The sequence below is a fragment of the Mytilus edulis genome, chromosome 5 (assembly GCF_963676685.1).
Source record: "Mytilus edulis chromosome 5, xbMytEdul2.2, whole genome shotgun sequence".
Taxonomy (NCBI): domain Eukaryota; kingdom Metazoa; phylum Mollusca; class Bivalvia; order Mytilida; family Mytilidae; genus Mytilus; species Mytilus edulis.
The window spans coordinates 46,355,823-46,379,536 of record NC_092348.1 but is presented as its reverse complement, the minus strand read 5'-3'; the positions used below and the strand labels follow the sequence as shown (position 1 = coordinate 46,379,536).

The window sequence follows — 23,714 nt, the reverse complement described above, 5'->3', positions numbered from 1 at the left end:
AGACTGATAATTTTATTTGTCATGATAAAACTTTATACCAAATATCAAATCAATATCTTCAAGAACAACGAAAAAAAGTGGAAAACTGATTTGGCCGACTGATGGATGGACAGACAGACAGACGGAGTGCAAACCTTTAGTCCCCTTCGACTTTGTCGGTAGGGGACTAATTAAATTTGTCAACTTTAATTCAAATCTGCTTAAGGCTAAAAGGCAGACTTTTTCTGATCCATAAAAACAAATATACATGTTTAAATTTATCCCCACAAAATTAATTGAGTCCAAGTTATTTAGGGTTTTTATAATTTTTGAAGGTGGAACAGTGAAATTTTTGTTGACATCCTTGTTTCATTGGCAGTCATACCGCATCTGATTTTTTTTCCATATAGTTATGATTTGTACCAAGTTGACTTCGAGTTACAGATTCCAGATTTCAAAGCAAATCTTCTGATGGCAATAACACCCATTGCCCTGCCCCTCTCTATAGCCAGGTGAGCTTTAATAATTTAATTAAAACATAGTTGTACTATATTTATTTATCTGTTCATTTATTACATATTATCATGTTTTTAAACAGCACTAAGTAATATATTAACATTGTACATGCTAGTTTGATTTTAACCTTTTGCTAACAAATGTGAAATTCTTAAAAATTTCAATTTCTTCATAATCAATTTAAAATTTTACTGAAGTTAGTCGATTTCAATATATTAACAATAGTATTCATACAAGTCATATTTGCTAATGCACCTAATTTTTGTATAATTGTCAAATCTGAAATTTTGCCCGTAAATTCATGAACACATTTCGGTATTTGAACACAATTTTAAACTGAAAGTGATCCCACAATTTCTTAGAACACAGTGGTATTTGGTATTTTGTACAAAAATTGGCATTGTCTATTGGCACAGTCTAATCAACTTATTTGTGACTATCAAGAAATCTTCATCTTGTAATTCTTTCAATGCATCCTCAAACATGTCTTTAGTAACAGGCTGCAAATAGAGAGAAGAATGATCATTATAAATACTGAAAAAACAAGTGAAACTGCGAGCTACTGCTCACTGATGATACCCCCGCCGCAAGTGGATAATATTAATAGTGTAAAAATATGCAAGTGTTCGGTAAACAGGAAGTTGTCGAGTGATGAATCTGAAAACGCATCACACAGTATAGCTGACTTATATAAATCCTGAAACCAAATTTCAGAAATCCTTGTATTGTAGTTCCTGAGAAAAATGTGACGAAAATTTTTAACTTGGTTATCATGTGTAAAATCATACAAGTGTTCGGTAAACAGGAAGTTGTCGAGTGATGAATCTGAAAACGCATCACACGGTATAGCTGACTTATATAAATCCTGAAACCAAATTTCAGAAATCCTTGTATTGTAGTTCCTGAGAAAAATGTGACGAAAATTTTTAACTTGGTTATCATGTGTAAAATCATACAAGTGTTCGGTAAACAGGAAGTTGTCGAGTGATGAATCTGAAAACGCATCACACAGTATAGCTGACTTATATAAATCCTGAAACCAAATTTTAGAAATCCTTGTATTGTAGTTCCTGAGAAAAATGTGACGAAAATTTTTAACTTGGTTTATCATGTGTAAAATCATACAAGTGTTCGGTAAACAGGAAGTTGTCGAGTGATGAATCTGAAAACGCATCACACAGTATAGCTGACTTATATAAATCCTGAAACCAAATTTCAGAAATCCTTGTATTGTAGTTCCTGAGAAAAATGTGACGAAAATTTTCAACTTGGCTATCATGTGTAAATTCACACAAGTGTTCGGTAAACAGGAAGTTGTCGAGTGATGAATCTGAAAACGCATCACACGGTATAGCTGACTTATATAAATCCTGAAACCAAATTTCAGAAATCCTTGTATTGTAGTTCCTGAGAAAAATGTGACGAAAATTTTCAACTTGGCTATCATGTGTAAAATCAGACAAGTGTTCGGTAAACAGGAAGTTGTCAAGTGATGAATCTGAAAACGCATCACACGGTATGGCTGACATATATAAATGTTGATACCAAATTACAGAAAGGGTGGATGTGTAGTTCCTGAGAAAAATGTGACGAAAGTTTCATGGGACGGACTGACTGACGGACAGACAGAGGTAAATGTTGATACCAAATTACAGAAAGGGTGGATGTGTAGTTCCTGAGAAAAATGTGACGAAAGTTTCATGGGACGGACTGACTGACGGACAGACAGAGGTAAAACAGTATACCCCCCCTTTTTTAAAGCGGGGGTATAAAAACAACATCTAATACATTGGTCAAGTTGTGCTAAATTGATCACTGAAATCATTTATTTCTATAGTCAGATATTTTTCAAATTGAGACAAGCCTCTTGTTGATTCATCAGTAAATTATCCAGCTATTTTATAAATAATACAATCAGTTGTTTGCTAATTAGTTAATTATTTCGTGGCTTATTTATTAATCTTGTATTGAGGATCATTTTTTGTTGACCGATATGATTTCAATAGACAAACTTCAAACGATATACTCTTAACTATCATTTATTTCAAGTTTGATATTGGTTTTGTAGTTTCAAATTGTCCCAGTAGTTAGAGAAGATTTTAATCTTGTTTACATGATGCCAGTAGTCGAGTGATGGCAAAAGCTTACATTCGTCCTTTGGTCCAGATGAGCCAACGTCATTTTGTTTATGGTTCTTTCCCCTTTCTGAATGTTAATTTTTAAACAAAGCAACGAAGAACTTACAAAGTCTGATCTTTCCTTAAATTCCTCCAGCAGTTTAGGCTGTTTGAGAGTTGGGACTTTCCCTTTCTCTTTGATTAGTTTCTTCAGTGATTGTGTAATTTCTGCCTTTCGTTTACGAGCAGCTCCACTGATACCTGTAGTTAAAATTGTAACGTCTATCTTGCCAGTGGATGGATCCACGGCTGCTTGTTTTAGTGCTTCTTTGTACAGCCTGGAAAAACAAAAAGGTATTAATTTTTTTCTTTATGTAGTAAGAGATTTCTTTCGTAGGATTTTCAGCAAGAATAGTAGCAAAATTGTTATTAATAATGTCACTCACTATTTATTCAATAATAAGAAAGTATTTTAATTTCTAAATGCACTTAATATTTATGTTTATTTCTAGTATGAAACTTTAAACCATTGATTTGGAGCTCTGATCTTTCAAAGAAAAAGACCTGTTGGAATAGCACAGGAATGAACTCTAAGACTTGAATATGTTGCTGTTGACTTTTAAATTATTTGTCTTTAGAATATCCAAATTGACTTGTCAAAGTTGTAAAGAACCTGTTTAGACTATTAAAGGATGTAGGTACTTTCAAATCACATCTTTAAATGCTTCAATGTCAAAATGAATGTTTGTTGATTTATTCTTTTTAACAGATATCACCAGCAGAATAAAACAGATTATAATCATTATTTCTCACAACTATCTGTGTCATTTCTGAGCTGCATCCTTCAATATGATACAGGTCACAATATAACTATCTACCTTTTTGCTTCTTCAACGTCAGCAAGTTCTACTGTAGTACAATATCTCATCCTTGCATGGGCCTCTGCCAATCTAATGAGAGATTCAAGCTGTCGAGGGTAGGCAGATATTTGACCACGCCCACTTCCCACCTTCCTCATCATGACATAAGCCTCTACAAAGGCTTGGCCTGCTTCCTCACTGATTTTAGGGTTAATAAATCTCTTGGCATATGTAATGTAGTCTTTAAGAATGCCCATGTCCTGAAATATTTTTTTGTAATAGAAATATTTAGATTTTTTAAAAATAAAATTATGATAATTTTGTTTCATTGACTCTCTACAATTAGCTTTTTAAAAAATTAACTCAAACCATGCAATTTTCTTTTTAAGACTTCTAATCAGCTGATTGTGTTATCACACTATGGGGAAATCCATAAATATGATGAAATGCTGCTTTGATGCAGTTTCTTTTTTAATAATCATCCCAACATAGAACTTTATCACCAGCCCAGTAGCCAGTACTCGGTACTGGCATGAAAATACGAATTTTTTTGTGTTATTAAAATTTGCTGTTACAAAATGATAGAAATTATTATAAATTAAAGAATGTATCTCCCTCATGCAAAGCTCTGATTCCTTTCACGGATCATTTGGCTATACGTTTTGGAACTTTTGGATTATAGCTCATCTTTTATATAAGCTTTGGATTTCAAATATTTTGGCCACGAGCATCACTGAAGAGACATGTATTGTACAAATGCGCATTTGGTGCAAGAAAATTGGTACCATTAATTTTATTATCATTCACACACCATGTGTATCTGATACTATCTGAAGGCTAGCTTCATTTTGCTTATAGAATATTGTCGAAATTGGAAAATTTAACATTTTATCATTATGGAAAGAAAACTTGCCTGCAGTTTACTCAGAAATAAAATTGTGTAACTCACTAACATACCATTTGATCTTCATGCTCTTCTTCCTCACTTTGAAAGTATAGTGAAACCAAGTGACTGGCCAGACGTCTGTCATACATTTCATCTTGTGGGTCCAATATCAGGAAAATCAGGTCAAATCTACAATAAAACATACCAGAATAAAATTCAGGACAACAAACAATTGTAGTCCAGTGGGTGTGTGTGGTTGGTTATTGTTCTATATTTTTTTCTTGTATAAATTGTTTTATCAATTAGGCTATTAGTTTTCTAGTTTCAATACACCTTATTGCTATTTATCCGCCATTACTGGATATCACACAGGTTCCCGTAAAATTTTGATGTCATAAAACAAAACATCTGACGCCACAATGGAAAAGTGATTGTTGTATGCGTCAAAAGTTCAAGCGGCCGGGTCAGCCGGGATTAGCGATAAGGTGTATTGCTTCACATTTTTCATTAGAAGGCCTTATATTGCCAACTAGACAGCATTTGTTTTTTTCCCCTCATTGTTGAAATCTATTGAAAAAACAAGTATATTAAGTTGGAGCATGCAAGTCTTAGAACCACAAATTAAATTCCCACAATCAAATGGTGTTTTCACAAAATTATGGCAACATGTTTTCAACAAAGCAAATAGTTCCAATGTTTGAACATGGTTTAAAAATAATATCATGGTTATAACAATTTGTGTTTCTTTGGACAATTGTATACAGTGGGAAATCATCTCATTGCATTGGCAATCATATACAATCTCTTGTCTTAATTTGAAAACCAGACATTGATTATTACCTTGACAACAAAGTATGTGGTAGTTGTATGTTTTCATATAGTTACCTTGACAACAAAGTATGTGGTAGTTGTATGTTTTCATATAGTTACCTTGACAACAAAGTATGTGGTAGTTGTATGTTTTCAGATAGTTACCTTGACAACAAAGTATGTGGTAGTTGTATGTTTTCAGATAGTTACCTTGACAACAAAGTATGTGGTAGTTGTATGTTTTCAGATAGTTACCTTGACAACAAAGTATGTGGTAGTTGTATGTTTTCAGTAATGGTTCTATTTTTATTCCACTGAGATTCCACAGGGTTGGCAGCTGCTAAGATTGACGTTCTGGCATTCAGTGAACAGATGATACCTGCTTTGGCAATGGATAACGTTTGTTGTTCCTGAAAAATATCAGTCAATAATTTCATTTTGGATGTAACGCGTCTTCTGATTGGCTGACTTTATTTTGTTATCATACCATAGACATAATTCAGTCAAGTGACCGTGACGTCATCAACGTTTTTTCATGTTTCCAAGGTTTAAAATGGAATTTAGAATTAAATTATAAGAAATGACTAATATTTTTTCTGACTCTTCGAAATAACAAAAAAATGTGGTGCACACTGTTAAATAACCCACTACACGCGTTATTCAGTGTGCACCAAATTTCTTATGTTATTTCTTCATAGAAAGAAAAAATATTACAGTCATTCCTTAACTGTATAATTCCACTGTATAGACATACTACTTATTTCCAAAGCAGAACAGCAGCATTACAATCAAAGGTCTAACTTGGTGCTCACACGCAACAAATTCATTACCCTAACCCATAAAACTAACACAAGAAAACATTCATTTCTGTGCTAAGCAGATCTCCTTTAGTGATTCAAAGTTTATAACACATGCTAACTAAAATTTCTGAAATTTAAAGAATTTAATTGCTAGCAGTTATATCATTATCATAATTTTTCAAATTGGTTGCAATAAAAACAATGATTTCCCAGTACTATAAAAACTGATAATTTCAATCCTCATTGTCTTTATACAGGTTTAAGACAATTGAGAAATTGAAAATAAAATGCCTTTTCTTTCATTTCAGAGCATATATATATTCTTTATTCCAAAAGCAATACTGCTTATAGGTATCAAGTACAATAAATATTACATTAAATATAATAAGCAACAAATATTACAATAAGGTAATTCATTAATATGCAATTAATACAATTGAAAACAAATGTAGGAGCATGATATTAATTATATGCATAAGAGGGAATAAAAATATGTATCTGTACTTGCTCAATAATTACACTGAACTTTGAGATTACTTATATTCTCGTTTATTTAAATTTGAGTATCTCACCATAACTTCATGCAGAACTGATCTGGTGCTATCATTCATTTTGTCAAATTCATCAATACAACAAACCCCATTGTCACTCAGCACAAGGGCACCCCTGCAAAAAATAAGTTAAAGCAAAATAATTTTAAAATATTTGTTTAATCATTTCCTGAAATTGCTAGTATAGTGGATCTCATATTTTTGTCACATGATCAATAATAAATGTCCATAATAATTTCTAAATTGAAATGTGTGCAAGGTCTTGCCACTGAACTTTAGTTTGTTCTGATGTTATGTGGTTAATCCACTGTCCAAGGCTAGGGGGACAATTTTAAAAGTGCTCATATATTTGTTTTGATCTGACACATTCTCCATGTGCATGTAGTAAGTCAGAAGATTGTAGTACCTACTGTGAATTTTGTTGTTGGTTCATGTCTCTTCTGTGGACTCTTATCTGCATTTTTTAAAAAGTTGTTTTATTATAAATTAGGCCATTAGTTTTCTTATTTGAATTGTTTCCCATTTTTCATGTCGGGCCTTGTAAAGCTAAAAATATGATTATGGGTTTTTCCCATTGTTTAAGGCCATACAGTGGCAGCATGTTGTTGCTTAGGCCAAAAAAAAATAATGTATGTCTGTTTAAGGTTACCAAACCGACCCTATTTTGAGCGCCGACCCTAAACCATTTTATTTCCGTCATAAAGTGAAGATAGTGAAAATAGTATTGCCTGATACATCCCAATGTTCATAATTGTGAATATGATAGCTGTTTTAAGGAAATTCACTACTGATGTATTTTTTGAGAAAACTAAAATCCAAGAATTTAAAAACCCACAAACATGTAAATTTGCTCAAACCACAAAAAAAAAATAATTATACCCACTAAAGTACTTTCACAGTATTACAAATTTAACAAAAGTGAATTGATATCTCATTGGCAGTCATACCACATATCCTCTGGGTTTATTCCTTGAATGCCAACATTCTTTGATCTACCAACAATTTACCTATAAAATAATGTTGGCATTCGAGGAATAGGTGTAAGTAGTTATCCAAACAAAAGTCCAATCAATCTTACTAATTTATTATGATCGTAACTCATCGAAATTCTTGTTTCCCTATTAAATGGATTTTCTTAGACTTTGTAAAGTTTCCAGCTTGGAAGTTATCAAATTTACTTGATTTTTAAAGTTTAATTACTAAAAAAAAGTCTTGTTCAATTGAAATCTTCATATAGTTCATATTTAAAATCTCTAATATCGGCTTTTTTTTTAGTTTGAAATAATTGTATTTAACTAAAATGTCGTTGTCTCATTGTCTTACTAAATATTTCCATTCTCAGAATATTTTAATTTTTGTAAATAAAAACTAATAAAAATGTTTTCATTTTCTTTCTTTCTTTAAAATTCATGATAATTTTAACCCAAATATTTACTATTTTTTCTCTTCAAAAAGTGATAAAATGTGAAATTTTATCAAAATTACTAATTATTTAAAACAGTTAAATACTTATAAATACATCTACTGTTATCATATATACATCCAATGAAATATTTTTGTTGGCATTCAAGGAATAGGTAACATATAAAATGTTCACATTAGAGGAAGACACCATCCTCAGCATTATATGATATCTTTTTGAAACCATACCTCAAAGGTCAAGTACTGAATGTTTACTATATATTCAAATGTTTTCTTTTTTCTAAAACAGCAAGAAGATTGTCAACATAAAATTTCCAGAATATTATGCAACTTATTAATAATCAATCACACCAATTACTTACGTTTGCAGTACCAACTGCCTGGTCTCTGGGTCTTTAGTCACATATGCAGTCAGACCTACAGCACTGGATCCCTTTCCTGATGTATATTGTCCTCGGGGCACCAGATGATGAACATATTGTAAAAGCTGAGATTTACTCGTACCTGGATCACCACACAGTAATATATTCATTTCAGATCTGAAAAGTAATCCTGATTTTACAACACAGGGTCCAAACAAAGTTATTTCTACCTGTCATGATCAAAACATATACATAATGACAAACTATTCAAATTTTATTTTCATCACTACAAATGCTTTGACCAACAAATCTTGACAGAGGAGCAAGAATGATGCAATCCTTCCCCTATTGACAGTTAAACATAGAGGAAAATCAGAAAGTTTGGTCAATATTCCAAGTATCTGATTTTCACAATCTACTCCACAAAATCTTTCTTTTAACCAATTTATTTCAGATTATATTAATGATTTTTTTTCAAATTCAAAATAGTAATACATTAAACCTACTAGTGTTTGAAATGTGAGCATCTTATTTCCCCCTTAAAAGTTATGATAAAACAAGGTTTATTAGTTGATATTGGACTTATTAAAGCTTTAAACTAGTCTTCAATAACTGAGTTCTCTTAGATCAGTATTTTTGATCTTTTGTCTATTTTTGGTGCTTAGTAGAGATCTGCGGAGTCCAGCTCTTTTAAACTGTTTATTATTCTTAGTTTGTACTTTTTTCATACTGTCAAGCCACTGTCCCAGATTAGGAGTAGAGTTCTGCTTCCACAGCTTGTTTAGATTTTCGATCCATGTTGTAGTATAAATCCAACATGTGGTATCGTTCAAGTTTTATCATCAAGTGCTTTATATAGTTTCTTCAAGGTTTAAATTTGTTGATTGTGACCTATAATTGTTAACATCTTTATTCTTTAATCGTTTTATCCAGAGGTCTTTCTTTTAAAGGAAACATTCATCCCCAATACCCTTGGGATTATTCTTGTATGTATAACATGCAAAAATTTATATATTAAACACCTTACAAAAGATGCAGACCCAGACCTTTTTTTTTCTGAAACAAATTGAACCACATATTTACCTGAATTTTCCTCTACCTGAGTTTGTGAAGTCTTTTCTGCATCCACCAAAGAGCTGCAGCAATATTCCTTTCTTAATATCTTCATTTTCATATATACTTGGAGCTAGAAAAATGTGTATCTTATTTATATTTAATATATTTATATTTAACTAGCTCTTTCTATTATTTTTCTTTGTACAGAAATTTCATGAAATCTGGGTAAATTCTATTTGTTTAAAAGTTCACATCATACCATACGTGTATTCTTACTTGACAACAATTCTAGGATAAACTAACTTAAACAAAAATTTTACCTTGATAAATTCCCACGATCCCATAACAAGGAAAACACTAATTTAGCCCATATACAATGTATTTAAAATTTCACATCATAATGGAACAAGCGTTTTAAGTCTTAAGTAGATGTGACCACAAATTTATGGTTAACAATCTTCAAACAAATAAGTTAGATATACATGTATACAGTCAGGAACACATTATGCAGCAGGGCAATAAAAAATGTAAACCCACATAAAAATGCTTTCATTTACATCTTCAAGGATCAACTTTTTTTTTTATTTAACCAATATGTTAAGGATGTTCATTTAGCTGTTTCTATTAATGTCAAAGTAAAGAGTTATCATTTTCTCCATGTAAGCTAAGATTCAATCTTCATTTTGTTGAAATTCTTGAACTCAATCTATTATGTATAACTGTTGTATCACAGATCTTATCATCTAACAGCAACTAATATAAACAAAAACTGTCCTTGTTTGGTCACTATGGAACTACTTACCAATTGCTCTAGCCAATCTCTCATATATATCAGACTTTTTAGACAGTTTCTTAAGGAATTCTTCCCTTTCTTCACTCAAATTAGTATCTTTTCTGAAAAGTAGCAGTTCAAATAAAAATATTAAAAAAATTTGTAAGGGTTCCGTGGAACCCAGTGTCTCGCCTAGTTTTGCTGTAAATCGCAGGCTCAACAAAAATGAGGAAAAAAATCAATAAAAATATTCCTCTTGATACAATCTTTTGATTGCAAGAAGCTCCTGTCCAAGTTTGCTAAAAATCCAGGATAGTCTATGAATCTAATAAATGTTTTAAAAACTTTAACTGCAGACTGTATGTAATGTTAACTGGAAGAAAATCTAAGTCCATTTAAGTAAAATACGGAAAAAATGGATTTATTTTTTACAAAATTTACTTCTGGATACTATCTCATGATCATAAACAAGCTTCTGTCCAAGTTTGGTACAAACCCAGGATAGTTTAAGAAAGTTATTAAAATTCTAAAAACTTTAACCACAGAGTGAATTTAATGTTTCTCTGCGCGTAAACTAAGTCCATTTATAAGTAAAATACGGAAAAAATGGAATTTTATTTTTACAAAATTTACTTCTGCATACTATTTTATAATCATAAACAAGCTTCTGTCCAAGTTTGGTAGAAATCCAGTATAGTTTAAGAAAGTTATTAAAATTTCAAAAACTTTAACCACAGAGTGAATATTTGTGGCTGCCGCCGCGGAAATGTAGGATCGCTTAGTCTCACTTTTTCAACTAAGGTCGAAGGCTCGACAAAAAAGATTCACGATGCATTTTAATCACAAGTCTTGAGTAATAGTGACAAGAAATGAACAGTCAATGCTATAGGCAATATAAAAATATTTCTGTCAAAAATTCAATAGAAATATAGACCTTAACAAACTCTGGCTGTGCAAATTTTCCTTTTTAAAACATGTTTGTGCTTTCAAATATAAACAAAACAGCACTTTCAGTAATAATAAGCAAGTTACTGTGAATTTTTAAAATCAATATCAATTTTCTAGAGATATTAAACAAAATTAAGAAGCAAAACTATAGTGCAAGAAGACTACCCAAGAAAATTTACTATATAAAAGTATCTATTTCATAACTAAATACTCCATGGAGACTGAATAGCTTATCTGATAAAATAGTTTGTTTACATAAAAATCAGGATTAAAATAGCTCAATGTTTTATAACACTAATATCTTAATTTGCTGATCTTTTTAGCTGTTGACAGTTTCAGTCTATCTATTGTTTTTTTAAAAGTCCATAGTGGCCATGTTGTTGTCAGAAAGGAATAAAACTTCAACTTATATGCCCCTTCCCCCCCCCCCCCCACCCCCCCTCAATCATGTGCTGTAAGTTTTTATTCAAGTTTTCAAAGTAGATTCAGAGAATTTTTTTATCAAAGATAACAGACACTTGGCAACTGACAGCCATGTGATGGAAAAAAACTCCATGTAACAAGAAGAAATGAAAACAAATTCTTCAAGCTCTCAATCAATATTTGACTGATTCCCTGTTGATTTACTTACTGATCATCATCATCATCATTACTTTCTCTCAATCTCTTGGCATCCAGTTTACGGAAGTGAACTACATCAATGTGTGTCTTGTAAACTGATTTGACATTTCTCATTCTTGGGTTGACACGAAGAGGTGTGGCTCTGTAGATACCTGTGACCTTGACTCTATCACCAGGTTGCACCTTATCAACAAGGTCATTGTGTGCATACAGTATTACTGTGTGAGGTGTCTGTCCAGCTGGCATATCCTCTGAAGAGTAATTAGAATCTTACATTAATAAAATGACACAAAAAGTTTGATGCTTATATAGCATTAAATATCCCATTATACCTGAACTTAACTGCTGCCTATATGCTTGAATTGATAACAATCGGTTACTCTGTTACTGTATATTAAATATTGTAATCCCTGGATATGGCATATCTACTGTATCAGCTTAGTCACTATTTTAACCTACTGGGGTTAGATATATTCATTTCTTAATTTGGCGTATAAATATTCGCATACGCTTATATCAATAATTCGGTTTTCACACATATATACACATGGAAAAAAGTATTGCAACACCTTGATTTTTAAAAATTTGAAAAATCAGCCTCTTTTTTTGGATGAAATATAATAAAATATTTGTATAATATTATTGAAACATAGTTTATGATAACATTGGCATTGAAACAAACAAAAAATGTTTGAAAAAAAAATGATTTATATAACCACAATTTTAATAACAAAATGAAGTGTTTTTTGTACAAAAAAATGTATTTTACAACTTTTACTGTAGTCGAACTTTACAATGTCAGACATTTCAAAATTAATCTTCAGATGACTGTTCACATCATGGTTGATCGTTATACGCCAAATAATTAGTACTTTGTGCGCAGCCTCCATTCAAACGGATAACCGCATCTAAACGTCTCCTGATTCTTGCCAAAAATCGACTTATTTGTTGCTAAGGTAGCAGCAACCATTTCTGATGAAGGGCATCGTTTATTTCATGATGTGTTTGAACTGGGGTGTCCTTTCGCGCACGTTCCGCCCAATAGTGTCCCATATATGCTCGATATGGTTCAAATCCGGGCTACGATCCGTCCAAGGAAGATGAACCGAATTCCATTGGAACAATGGATCTTCCTCCACGATGCTAATTTTCAACTTTAGCGAGCTCTGCACTACATTGGATACGGAAAACTGTGTGTCTGTTCGTAAGCAAATGTCTCCGAAATGGTCTTATCGCACGATAACCAGTAGCGATGAGTCGATCTTTAACAGTTCTTGTTAAAAGGCTCCTGTATGCCCACCACTCTCTTTTTAGAATTGTATTGTATGCAATGGGTTTCCTTCTGACCAACCTTCATTATGCTTGATTTTCCCTAGCAAATGGTATAGGGGGACCTCTTTATCTCGGAAGGTCTTTAACATTGTTTAGTGCCTTATTTTTATTCTCAAAACGACTTATAGTGGAATGGTGATGACCAAAAATACGTGCAGTTGTTTCAGCGACATCCCTGCTTCTCTCATGCTGATAATCTGCCATCTTGCTGCAGTTTAGAGTTGTCGAGGACCCATTACAAGGTGTCAATCACATAACTTTAAAAACTTGGTTAAAGTGTTGAAAACAATGAGGATGAAAACATCTGTTTTGCTGTTTACGGGTACAGTAGCTGCATGTGCAGATAAAAACTTATCGAGTCGATATTTATTGATTAAACTCAGGTGATACTTAAATAATGTTTAATTAGTTCTATTTTACCAAATTATATCACAAAAAAATAAAAAGTGTTTTTTTAATTTCTATTTCAATTTGGTGTTGCAATACTTTTTTCCATGTGTATATATCCAGATTTCGCGCCTTTTCTCTTGTCGAGAAAAACTTACTGATCAGATCGACACGTATATTTTGCATTCATGATATGTAATTGCAGTTATCTCTTTTTCTGATTAAACATTTTTATATTTGTAGATTTCCTACCATTTTTCGGAGATCCAGAGACCATGATTTACATGACCAGAGTTGTCACAATTTATTTTTATTAAACTGATCAGTACAATTTCTCATCCCAAGTTCCTTTTTGTTTTATTTATGTATTATTAAGACAATTTTTATGTTCGTATGAGTATAGCGAAGAAGAACATAAAAATACTTCTGTCAAACTTACATCATTTGAGGGTACTTCTCATAAATAACTTGTTTTGCCTGGTTGAGAAATTGAGCATCAATTGAAAATAACAGTCTTCATTGATTTTATGCATGGATTATAGCCCTATAGGTATCAGCTGATAGGTATATGAATATTTAACATGCGTCCTGGTTCAGATACTTTATTCAAGTAACATCTATGGCTATCTCACATTGTATAGCTATTCCAATACTAACTACCATATTAAAGTCATAATAAATGAGTGACCGGTGAAAAATAATGTTATTCCAATTCTTGAATCAATGCATACAAACACATCATAAACTTAGTCTTCTGTGCACGATTTTATCATTTTTTTTGCATAAATTTCGTATAATTGTCAATTTTTTTTTCAATCGGTCAGTGTTGATGTGAAAATATGGCAGGTAATTAAAATTCAAGTTTTGAAGCCAAAGTGTAACGATTGTCACCTGTTTGTCAACAATCAACAAAAAGCATGGATATTGAACACATGTTTAAAATGTACAATCAGATAATAGTTTATTTTAAGGACATCCATGTGTATTGCAAATTTTTACCGAATTTTTAAGAGATGGGTCACACGGAGGTCACTTTGCATACAGAAAATATGTCAAGCAATTAAAATAAAGTAAACTTCTTAATATGAACAAATTAAAGAATTTTCTTCAGAAAAAAGTATATGTACATAAGCAATGATAAGTTTTATAATGAAAACTATCCATTGAGTTATAAAAAACATATGCATTATCTTTTTTAATTTGAGCTTTCTTATGTCTTTAAATTTTCCAAATCATGGTATTTCTATTTTCTAATGGTCTCCTTGAAACTATATATATACTTCACTTTTTGACTGAAAAGTAATTGATACCATTCATGCTGGGTTTTTTTACCTGGAGATTCCTGAAGTTTTATCATCTGTTTATCTGTAAATTGTGATCGGTTATGTACCAGAGCAAAAGAATGGTTTGTATTACAGTTGGTACAAAGAGTAGGTTCAGCAATCCTGCCCCGGTCAATTTCTACCGATGCTGTGGTTCCACAGACATAACATTTAAAGAAAGCCTCTCTCATCTCAGGGATCAGTGCTGTTGTTCTTATAACCATCCCTCCTATTGTTATCAACTGGTCAATATCTGAAAATACATTGTTTAAATTTTAAATCATTAATGATAGCTATACAGGGCATGGTACTTCAGGGTGTTAAAATATCCATATCTACGGATATGAACGTAGATAACGAATTTATCCCCGGTCTTAGTCCGAATCGGGCGAGTTTTATGGAAATTCGGGTACAAAGTGTAACGCGAAAACAACGTTTTTTTCATTATCTAAAAAAGTTTTATTGAAATTTGGAAATTTTACATATTTTTTACGGGGTGTAGGGTACTACCTTTGGTAGAACCCTACAGGTAGTCAAATATAAGACGTTTTTAATACGGAGACAGAGAAACTGGATTGAGTCAAATTTGGCGCTCAATGTTGTGAGCGTTACGCCATAGATGGTGTGACATCAACGTGGGTAATTTGCATAGCCCACAGTAGTCCCATTCCTTAAAATGTGGCAGTCAAGTGATGTATTTAATGAAATGAGTGTAAATGATCGGCATAATAGGACAAAATCGTTAATGAATTAAATCATTTAATTACAAACATCATGGATAATTTACAGAATTCAATATTTCACAAGGAGCAATCATGGAACTTAGGAAAACTTGCGTGAAGTTCCCCAGGATAATGGTTAGCAACGTCCGGGGATATGGGTTAGCAACACCCAGGGGCTATGGGTTTTGTAACGACGTGCGTTAACCAATCAAAATCCTAGATATATACTAAGCCGGGGATAAAGGGCAATATTCCTTCAACTTTTACTACTATATGAAGGACAGTTAAATCTGAAAAAATGCACTTGGCTTTTCAGTCAAACATCGCCTTTGTATCAATTATGTTATCAGATGTGTTTTTACAGAGCCAAAAGGAAAATAACCACAAAACACAACACATGAAAACTGATGTTTCAATATTCAAAGAATTTGCAACAAAATATCTTCTTAAAGATTTAGGGCATATTTGCAGTGATTGTAAGTGTATACTGCTACCAGTTAGACTTGGCTCTAAGATGTGTATTTATCTATTACTAATTATAATCAATTATCTAGCTAGTTTATCTCAACAAACCATTTAAAAAAAATATTATCACGTTTTCGATTGAACAGTAAGTAACATAATAGGGTTATGTGATTGATTGATCGATGTTTACAACATCCAAACAGTAAATATTACATGCAGATTTAGAATGAGAGCCTGTAAGTTTCATGTGCATATACCATGGTTTGTTGAGTCAAAAGATTTTCATCCTGCTAGTCCTTTTTAGATTTAAACTGCAAGCCTATCAGGCTTTGTTTTAATTTGGAGCTCCTAAATGCAGAAATTATAAATTTCAAAGACTTTGGTATGAGCACTGTGCCATAAGATGACAAGGACATTTTGTATTATCTGCCAAGGTTGACATTGCTTTCCTTGGGGTAGTCTAACATATTATGTATCAAATGTTTCTCTGCTCTGAAAATGCACTGTACTTTGTTTTTGCTTTTTTTTTATTGATTCATAATTTTTATTGATTACATAAAAGTTTGTAAAAATATCTTTCATACTATTTACCAAACTTAAATCCTTATTGTCCTTTCTTATATGACAATAATTTCAAAAGCAATGAAAGTCTTCTGATAAATTTTACCTTCAGGGTTGAGAGATCTCATATTTTTAGTAAGAGCAGCATTATATGGTCTGACTTGAACTTGGTGTTCCAATGCAGTGTCAGGGTATCTGTCGAAGAACATTTCATTTATCGACATATCAAATGTGGGTATCACTTCCTGTGGATAGCAGATTAACTGGCGGTATAGTTCAGCATCAAACTCACGGAGATGTTCACAGTTAAAGTTCAGGAATGGCTCACCAATTACACTAATCTGAAAAGTACATACTAATAAAATGCCTTTCCACTGATTTGTTTAAATATGTAGTCACAAAACAAAATGAAAGTTAGCACTTTAGTAACAGAAACAATGAATTCTCAATAACCTATGGTAAACAAAAACATGTTTAATTGACACCCTTTTATTACACTGTTCAATCATAATGGCAAATTGTTTATTGTAACCTGTTCAATCATAACAGCAATTTGTTTATTGTTACCTGTTCAATCATAACGGCAATTTGTTTATTGTTAGCTGTTCAGTCATAACGACAATTTGTTTATTGTTAGCTGTTCAATCATAATGGCAATTTGTTTATTGTTAGCTGTTCAATCATAACGGCAATTTGTTTATTGATACCTGTTCAATCAAAATGGCAATTTGTTTATTGTTAGCTGTTCAATCATAATGGCAATTTGTTTATTGTTAGCTGTTCAATCATAATGGCAATTTGTTTATTGTTAGCTGTTCAATCATAACGGCAATTTGTTTATTGATACCTGTTCAATCATAATGGCAATTTGTTTATTGTTAGCTGTTCAATCATAATGGCAATTTGTTTATTGTTAGCTGTTCAATCATAATGGCAATTTGTTTATTGATACCTGTTCAATCATAATGGCAATTTGTTTATTGTTAGCTGTTCAATCATAACGGCAATTTGTTTATTGATACCTGTTCAATCATGACAATTTGTTTATTGATACCTGTTCAATCATGACAATTTGTTTATTGATACCTGTCCAATCATAATGACAATTTGTTTATTGATACCTGTTCAATCAAAACGGCAATTTGTTTATTGTTAGCTGTCCAATCATAATGACAATTTGTTTATTGATACCTGTCCAATCATAATGACAATTTGTTTATTGATACCTGTTCAATCAAAATGGCAATTTGTTTATTGATACCTGTCCAATCATAATGACAATTTGTTTATTGTTAGCTGTTCAATCAAAACGGCAATTTGTTTATTGATACCTGTTCAATCATAACGGCAATTTGTTTATTGTTACCTGTTCAATCAAAACGGCAATTTGTTTATTGATACCTGTTCAATCATATAATGACAATTGTAACTCCCTAAAATGTCAAAGGGAGATAACTCCTTTATATACTCAACTGAGCTGTACTGTTTAAATTGGCAAGTAAATTCTGTTCTGTTCATTAACAACTTTACAACTAACCTCCTCAAGCCTCTGTATGTAGTATGGTTCATTGATATCCATTCCATCAAACTGTTCATCACCGGCCATGTTCTTGTCCACATACTTGGTGATGAACCTTCTGAACTTGTCTTTGCACTGACTGACCACAACGTCCGTACCCCAGATGACCAGTTGTGGACCAGCATTCGGATCACTGGTAATATCACTGGTGATCTTTGTTGGTTCCTACAGGAGCAAAAAGATAGTTGAAAGAAGCAAGTATTACATTGACAATAATCAATTTAAATCTGCAGAAGTACCGTAAATTCAGAAATGATAGTGAGGTTTTTATCAATGCGAATAAAGCGACTGAATGAGTATTGCAATAATAAAAACTCTCATTCTGATATCTGATACATACAACTGTAGTCAATTTTTCCTGAAATCACAAAATTTAATTAATCTTGCATTTCAGTCATTTTTTAAAATTTGAATGCACGCAATAATTCTGCATTTACAGTACTCAGTTTATAAAGTTATAAAACACGTTTACATGATAAAACAGGGTTGTTCACCAAAAAAATGTAACTTCCACTTCGCAATATTCCATTTTAACATACCAAAATATTTTAAAGGGACAACAAGAATACTGCACAATACAACCATGACAACAGGCCAGATCAACCACCAACACACGACTTAATTAACAATCTTTAAACAAATTCAATTAAACTTTTTGCAACTAATTTCTTATCATCCAGCACAATTGTAGGCAAATAAATTTAACTTGTCATTTAAGAAACTAATTAAACACCACTGTTGATGGACAGGCACTCATCATTCCTTTATCTCGATTGAAAGTCTTTAGTAGATGAAACATGCAAATAGCATACAAAACAAGCATTCTGTCAGTATTGCATGGCAATACATAGTCCCCTTCCGATTTAAAGTTCATTTTACTGGAACAAAATCCTAACTTGATCTATAACTTGCCATGGTATAAACTATATTACAAATATCAAGTCAATATCTGCAAGCATGACGAAAAAAAATTAATAAACTGATTATTCAAGTGAATTTTCGAGGTCCAAGGACCATAACTTTGCACAAAATCATCAGACCGGAACAAAATTTGAAATTCATCTGTAAAATAGTGCATGCACATTCAAAACAATTGCAAAGAAAAAATACCAACACTTGGATCTGATCCTCCAATTGTGACCTGTCGCAGCTTCCTGTCACTTCGGACATCTGGTCTTGTTCTGATGGGTGTGGCAGCTGCTCCAGGTGTACGGGGACCACCTCTTGATCCTGGTGTTCCATAATTCAGAGGTGAACTCAAATCTATTTCACTGGTAGGAGCTAAAAAAAAAAGAATTATTTTAAATAGGCATTGAATCTTAACATTAATACCTTTCAAGTACTATGCTTATAAATAAAGGGATTGATTGATTGTTGGTTGCTCAACATAGTGGCAAATATTTCATGCATGTTCAGGAGGATAAATAACAGGATTTACAATGATAATGCATTCAAAAACAACCAGGAAAGGTAAACACCTCAGTGGTCTCAGCCTTCACACTTAACCACAAATCCTACAGCCATGGCTTGTAAAATTGCTGTTGGCTTGTGAAATTTTTCTCTACTAGCCAATATATAGAATACAACTAAAAATTTGTTAAAATTGAGCTACAGGCTTGTGGATTCATATGTTCAGCCTGAAGACTGTGGTCTCATTGTGAAACATTTTTTTTTTTTTTTAAACATCTCTTCCCTCTGTCTTGTCTGTGGGATAAACCTTTAAAACATTTATCTCAGGGCTATTCCAGAAAAAAATGTATGGGGGGGTGGGGGGGGGGGGGGTGGGTGGTTGGAAGGCAGTTTTTGTCAGCACCCACCACCCAGACAATTGTAATTGAGTATTATAGTGCATTATAGTGTGAAAAGTTGCTCTGATTTCCATCACCCATGTATTATTAATATAATGTGCCTTCCAACCCCCCCCCCCCCCCCCCCCCCCCCCACCCTACATTTTTTTCTGGAATAGCCCTCATCTAAAAATATAAATATACACAAATTTGAATAAAAACAGATTTTCTGTTGCTTGCTGGAAGAGGATATCTTAATATCTACCATTTAACATACCTGCTCTAGATTGAGGTGGACTGGAAAACAAGGAGGTGTCCTCAGCTTGTGGTCCTGATGGAGGAGACGAAGGCAGAGGTCGAAGGTCAGCACCAGGAGAACTATCCATTCTACGTTTTGATGGGGGTGAGGATGTTTCATCTCTTTCTTTCTCTGGTTTGCTTTTTCTTGCACTTCCTCTTGTTGATGAGGCTAAAAAAGAACCACAAATCAAATGACATACGAACAATAACAAACAGTCAGTATGGGCTTAATTGATTTCCTGGGAATTGGAACTGTCCTTCACATGAAATGACATATCAATCTGCACATTTAGTCATTCTACTCTGACATTTAAGTTGTTCACGCATTTCATAGACTATTTTCACTGTTTAAAAGACAAGTCATTTTTCATTGTACCAGACTTCCCTCCTAGTTTTGGTAGTTTTTTTCTTTTCTTAAAGTTTATGCTTTGAAATTTGGTCTTATTTGTCCATAACTGTCTCTCATTTTAGATGTTTCTTCATTGTGAAATGTCAATTTCTCTCATGTTTGAAAACAATTGCTTTGGTAGGTTTTTTTAGATTTTAGATTTCACTCTAATAGCTATGTATTAGAGTTCAAAAGAACCATATTCAGATTTGCTTAACTACAACAGATTATTTTTTTGGTTAATTAACATATGCAAAAACATTTTTTTCTTGGGACTGCTCTGGATTCACCTTATAAAACTTTTGTCTACGGACAAAAAAAGTCAGACACTAATCCTTTTGGCACATTTTCAAATATGGCCAGCAACAGAAACTCAAACCATCTTAATGATTATGTGTTTTACACTAAACAGTGGATTCTTTTTCTTCATTTTTATGTCCCTGCTTTAACATGTTGAATGCTTTAGAAACAATAGCAGCAAAAAATAATGCGACAATATATACATACGTGTTGTTGCACTGGATCTTGAACTTTTCCTGGTTGCTAAAAATAAACAAAGAAAATCAAAATTAGTGTCGTTAACCAGATGAAGAAAATGTAAGAATGAAGAAAAATTATACTGTTTTCAAACTGTATCTCATATCGTAATTATATTTATTGCAATAAATAGATTGTTTTTTTTATGCAGGTAACATTAAAATAGTTCTGAATACCAATTTCCACAACAGCTTCAGTTAATTTTGTTGTTTCCATCCATTGGAGTGAACACAAAGAGAGCTAAACTTCTGAATGCAATTAATAGCTATTTAGTTATACATGTTCAAATGTTACTCTATTGGTGTCGATCTTGCAACTTGTCTGATCCCTCACTACAGACTAATCATGCTAAATATATAATGAACAGGTAAAAAATTGTCAAACTTCCTGAATTAAAATCCTAAAAAGTTTTATTCATAGAAACAAGTTATTAACAAACTATTTCCAACATAACCGTACGGGTTTTAGCATTTTCATCTGTTGTTGGAGAAGTAGGCTCTGATGTCCTCCCCCGTTTACTTCTACGAGGTGTCAATGGTTCAGACATATTGGGTTGTCAACTGGAAAGTTTTATAATCTACAAGACAAATAAATAGATACATTTGTACAAAAAGGATCAATCTGCAAGACAAATAGATACAGTTGTACAGAAGGGTTGAAATAAGCAGTCATGATATATTGCATATAATTAAACAACAAAAACTATTACTACATTAAAAGAACATCCTCTTCAGAGCTGAAACTCTAAATTTTAAGAAGAAAAAAATAGTAACATACATTGTATATTGTATTTTTGCCTGTTATTTCGGCAAAAATCAATGGAGTGATACATAAACATAATCTTGACCTGTTTCTTGTCATACTGGACTAACATTCTAAAAATTATCTCAACATATTCATGTATGTGAAGGGCCTTCAGTCCAGAAAAAAATGCTAAATCTATTATAGAAATTTTCAGTCAAAAGGCCATAGTTTCAGCAAAAATCAGCAGCACAAAACCAAAAGTAAACTCAATCTTTAAAACATTACAGTAGACTCACAAACACCAAAAAAAGTCCATATCATAAATAATTATTCTTCATGGAATGGTGGAAAAGGGTGAACCTTTACAGCCAGACCACTATGCGGAAGAAGCATTACAATCAAAGATAAGGCAGTGCCTGCACATTCCCGCATGCGGGGACATGAAGCCAATTTAATCTTCATAGGCTATGAGTACCCGCCTCAGGTTTTATAATTTAATGTCATCGGATAGGGAATAAAATGTTAAAAAAGCAACCATGGAAATTATCGCACTTAGTGAAAACAATTGATTACCCTCACAGAGATTTTAAGATTTGAAATGTCAAAATTTCGACTTTGAAAGTTCAATGGCAATTTTATTTTAACTATGTCATTAATACGTTTTCTAGAAATCTCCCTTGTTAGTTTTTTCAATATTTTTCTTTAAATATTGATTATAATTATTGATACATTTTTTTGTATAATAGAATATACAACTTTTTTTTTTTTAATTACAATCAAATTAAAAAGCTCATTTCAAACCAGTGAGAAATGTAATACAAAATCAATGTTCATAAATATCAAATGCATCTTGTTTTTAATAGACATATGGAACACAGGCACAGTCATTACCCTTACCTCCAATACACAAGATTTGTCAATAAATGTTCATGTGACTGTTTTTAGACCACTGCAAGTTTTGTGTTTCTAAATTGGCGTCGGTAGACATGGTAGACGAAATAATTACGATTGACATACTTGGGTAGGACTGCTACGGATGATTCTGACAATAACAGTAGTCGTGTTATACACCATTGTGTAGATAATAAAATTTAGATTTACGATAAAACAAGTTTTCGTGGGGTTGACAAACGAGAAATCAGCATAACTGAATTATGCCACTGACTGACATTTAAAAAAAATGCGAGTAAAGTACCTTGTGTTATAATTAAGGTATATACGCACCTCAAATTTATTTCCAAATATTTTTTTTTTTGTCTTTGTAAATATATATATATATATTATAGGCTACGCTGCGCTCGCAAACAGTAAATAATCTTCAGATCATTGAAGGACTACTGAAAACCTAAAGAAGAAGATATATAGGAAATTTTTTCGGAGACAAGACATTAGTGCCTGTGATAAATACCCACATTTTTGTCAATTTTAAGTCTTTAACTAAATTCTGACAGATACACAAAGTACATCAATAACCTATCAAAACATTATACATGCAGAACTGTGCCGAAACATATATCAATCACATATAAACGTAATCATAAAACAATAAAAGGCAGATAACTGGAAGATAAGTTTTAAAATGCTATTTAATTTATACATTTTTTGCAAAACACCAAAAAATAACCACAATGTCAATGTGATAACATGTAAAAGCTATAATGATAAGTATATGTTAATGCATTTTGAAAATGACATGAGCAACAGAAGCTATTCATAATCATTGTATGCATTTTTAAAGTCAAGTTTGTCAAATACCTGAGATGTGTTTTTCGTTGTTTTGTGATGGGTCGGTGTCACGTGTTGAAATTCGCGGGAAATATTTCCCTTTACTTCCGGTAAAAGAATTTCTTTACTAACTCGAATTTTAGCAAAAATGGTTTAAATGAAAAC

The 23,714-nt window shown here is 32.3% G+C and overlaps 1 protein-coding gene across 1 annotated transcript; it reads right to left on the bottom strand.

The window, feature by feature from the left end:
• Positions 1-518: 518 nt before the first annotated feature.
• Positions 519-23,667, bottom strand: LOC139523791 (DNA replication licensing factor mcm4-A-like). The gene is made up of 18 exons (XM_071318076.1): positions 23,580-23,667; positions 21,540-21,657; positions 21,051-21,086; positions 20,133-20,324; positions 19,183-19,349; positions 18,027-18,233; positions 16,596-16,830; positions 14,752-14,994; positions 11,711-11,951; positions 10,162-10,253; positions 9,387-9,489; positions 8,304-8,480; positions 6,541-6,634; positions 5,424-5,578; positions 4,430-4,547; positions 3,491-3,732; positions 2,740-2,950; positions 519-995 (listed from the first exon to the last, which is right to left on the bottom strand). The coding sequence occupies exons 2-18, from the start codon at positions 21,625-21,627 to the stop codon at positions 900-902; spliced, it is 2,697 nt and encodes an 898-aa protein (XP_071174177.1). The 5' UTR covers positions 21,628-21,657; positions 23,580-23,667; the 3' UTR covers positions 519-899.
• Between the last annotated feature and the right edge of the window lie 47 nt (positions 23,668-23,714).

What these genes read in the sequence shown, in the direction of transcription:
- LOC139523791 (XM_071318076.1), bottom strand. Translation starts at nt 21,627, where the DNA reads ATGTCTGAACCATTGACACCTCGTAGAAGTAAACGGGGGAGGACATCA. An exon ending in AAGAGCATGAAGATCAAATG is followed by an intron (nt 3,733 to 4,429) that starts GTATGTTAGTGA and finishes AAAATATTTCAG; the next exon opens with GACATGGGCATTCTTAAAGA. An exon ending in TTAAGGAAAGATCAGACTTT is followed by an intron (nt 996 to 2,739) that starts GTAAGTTCTTCG and finishes CTCTATTTGCAG; the next exon opens with CCTGTTACTAAAGACATGTT.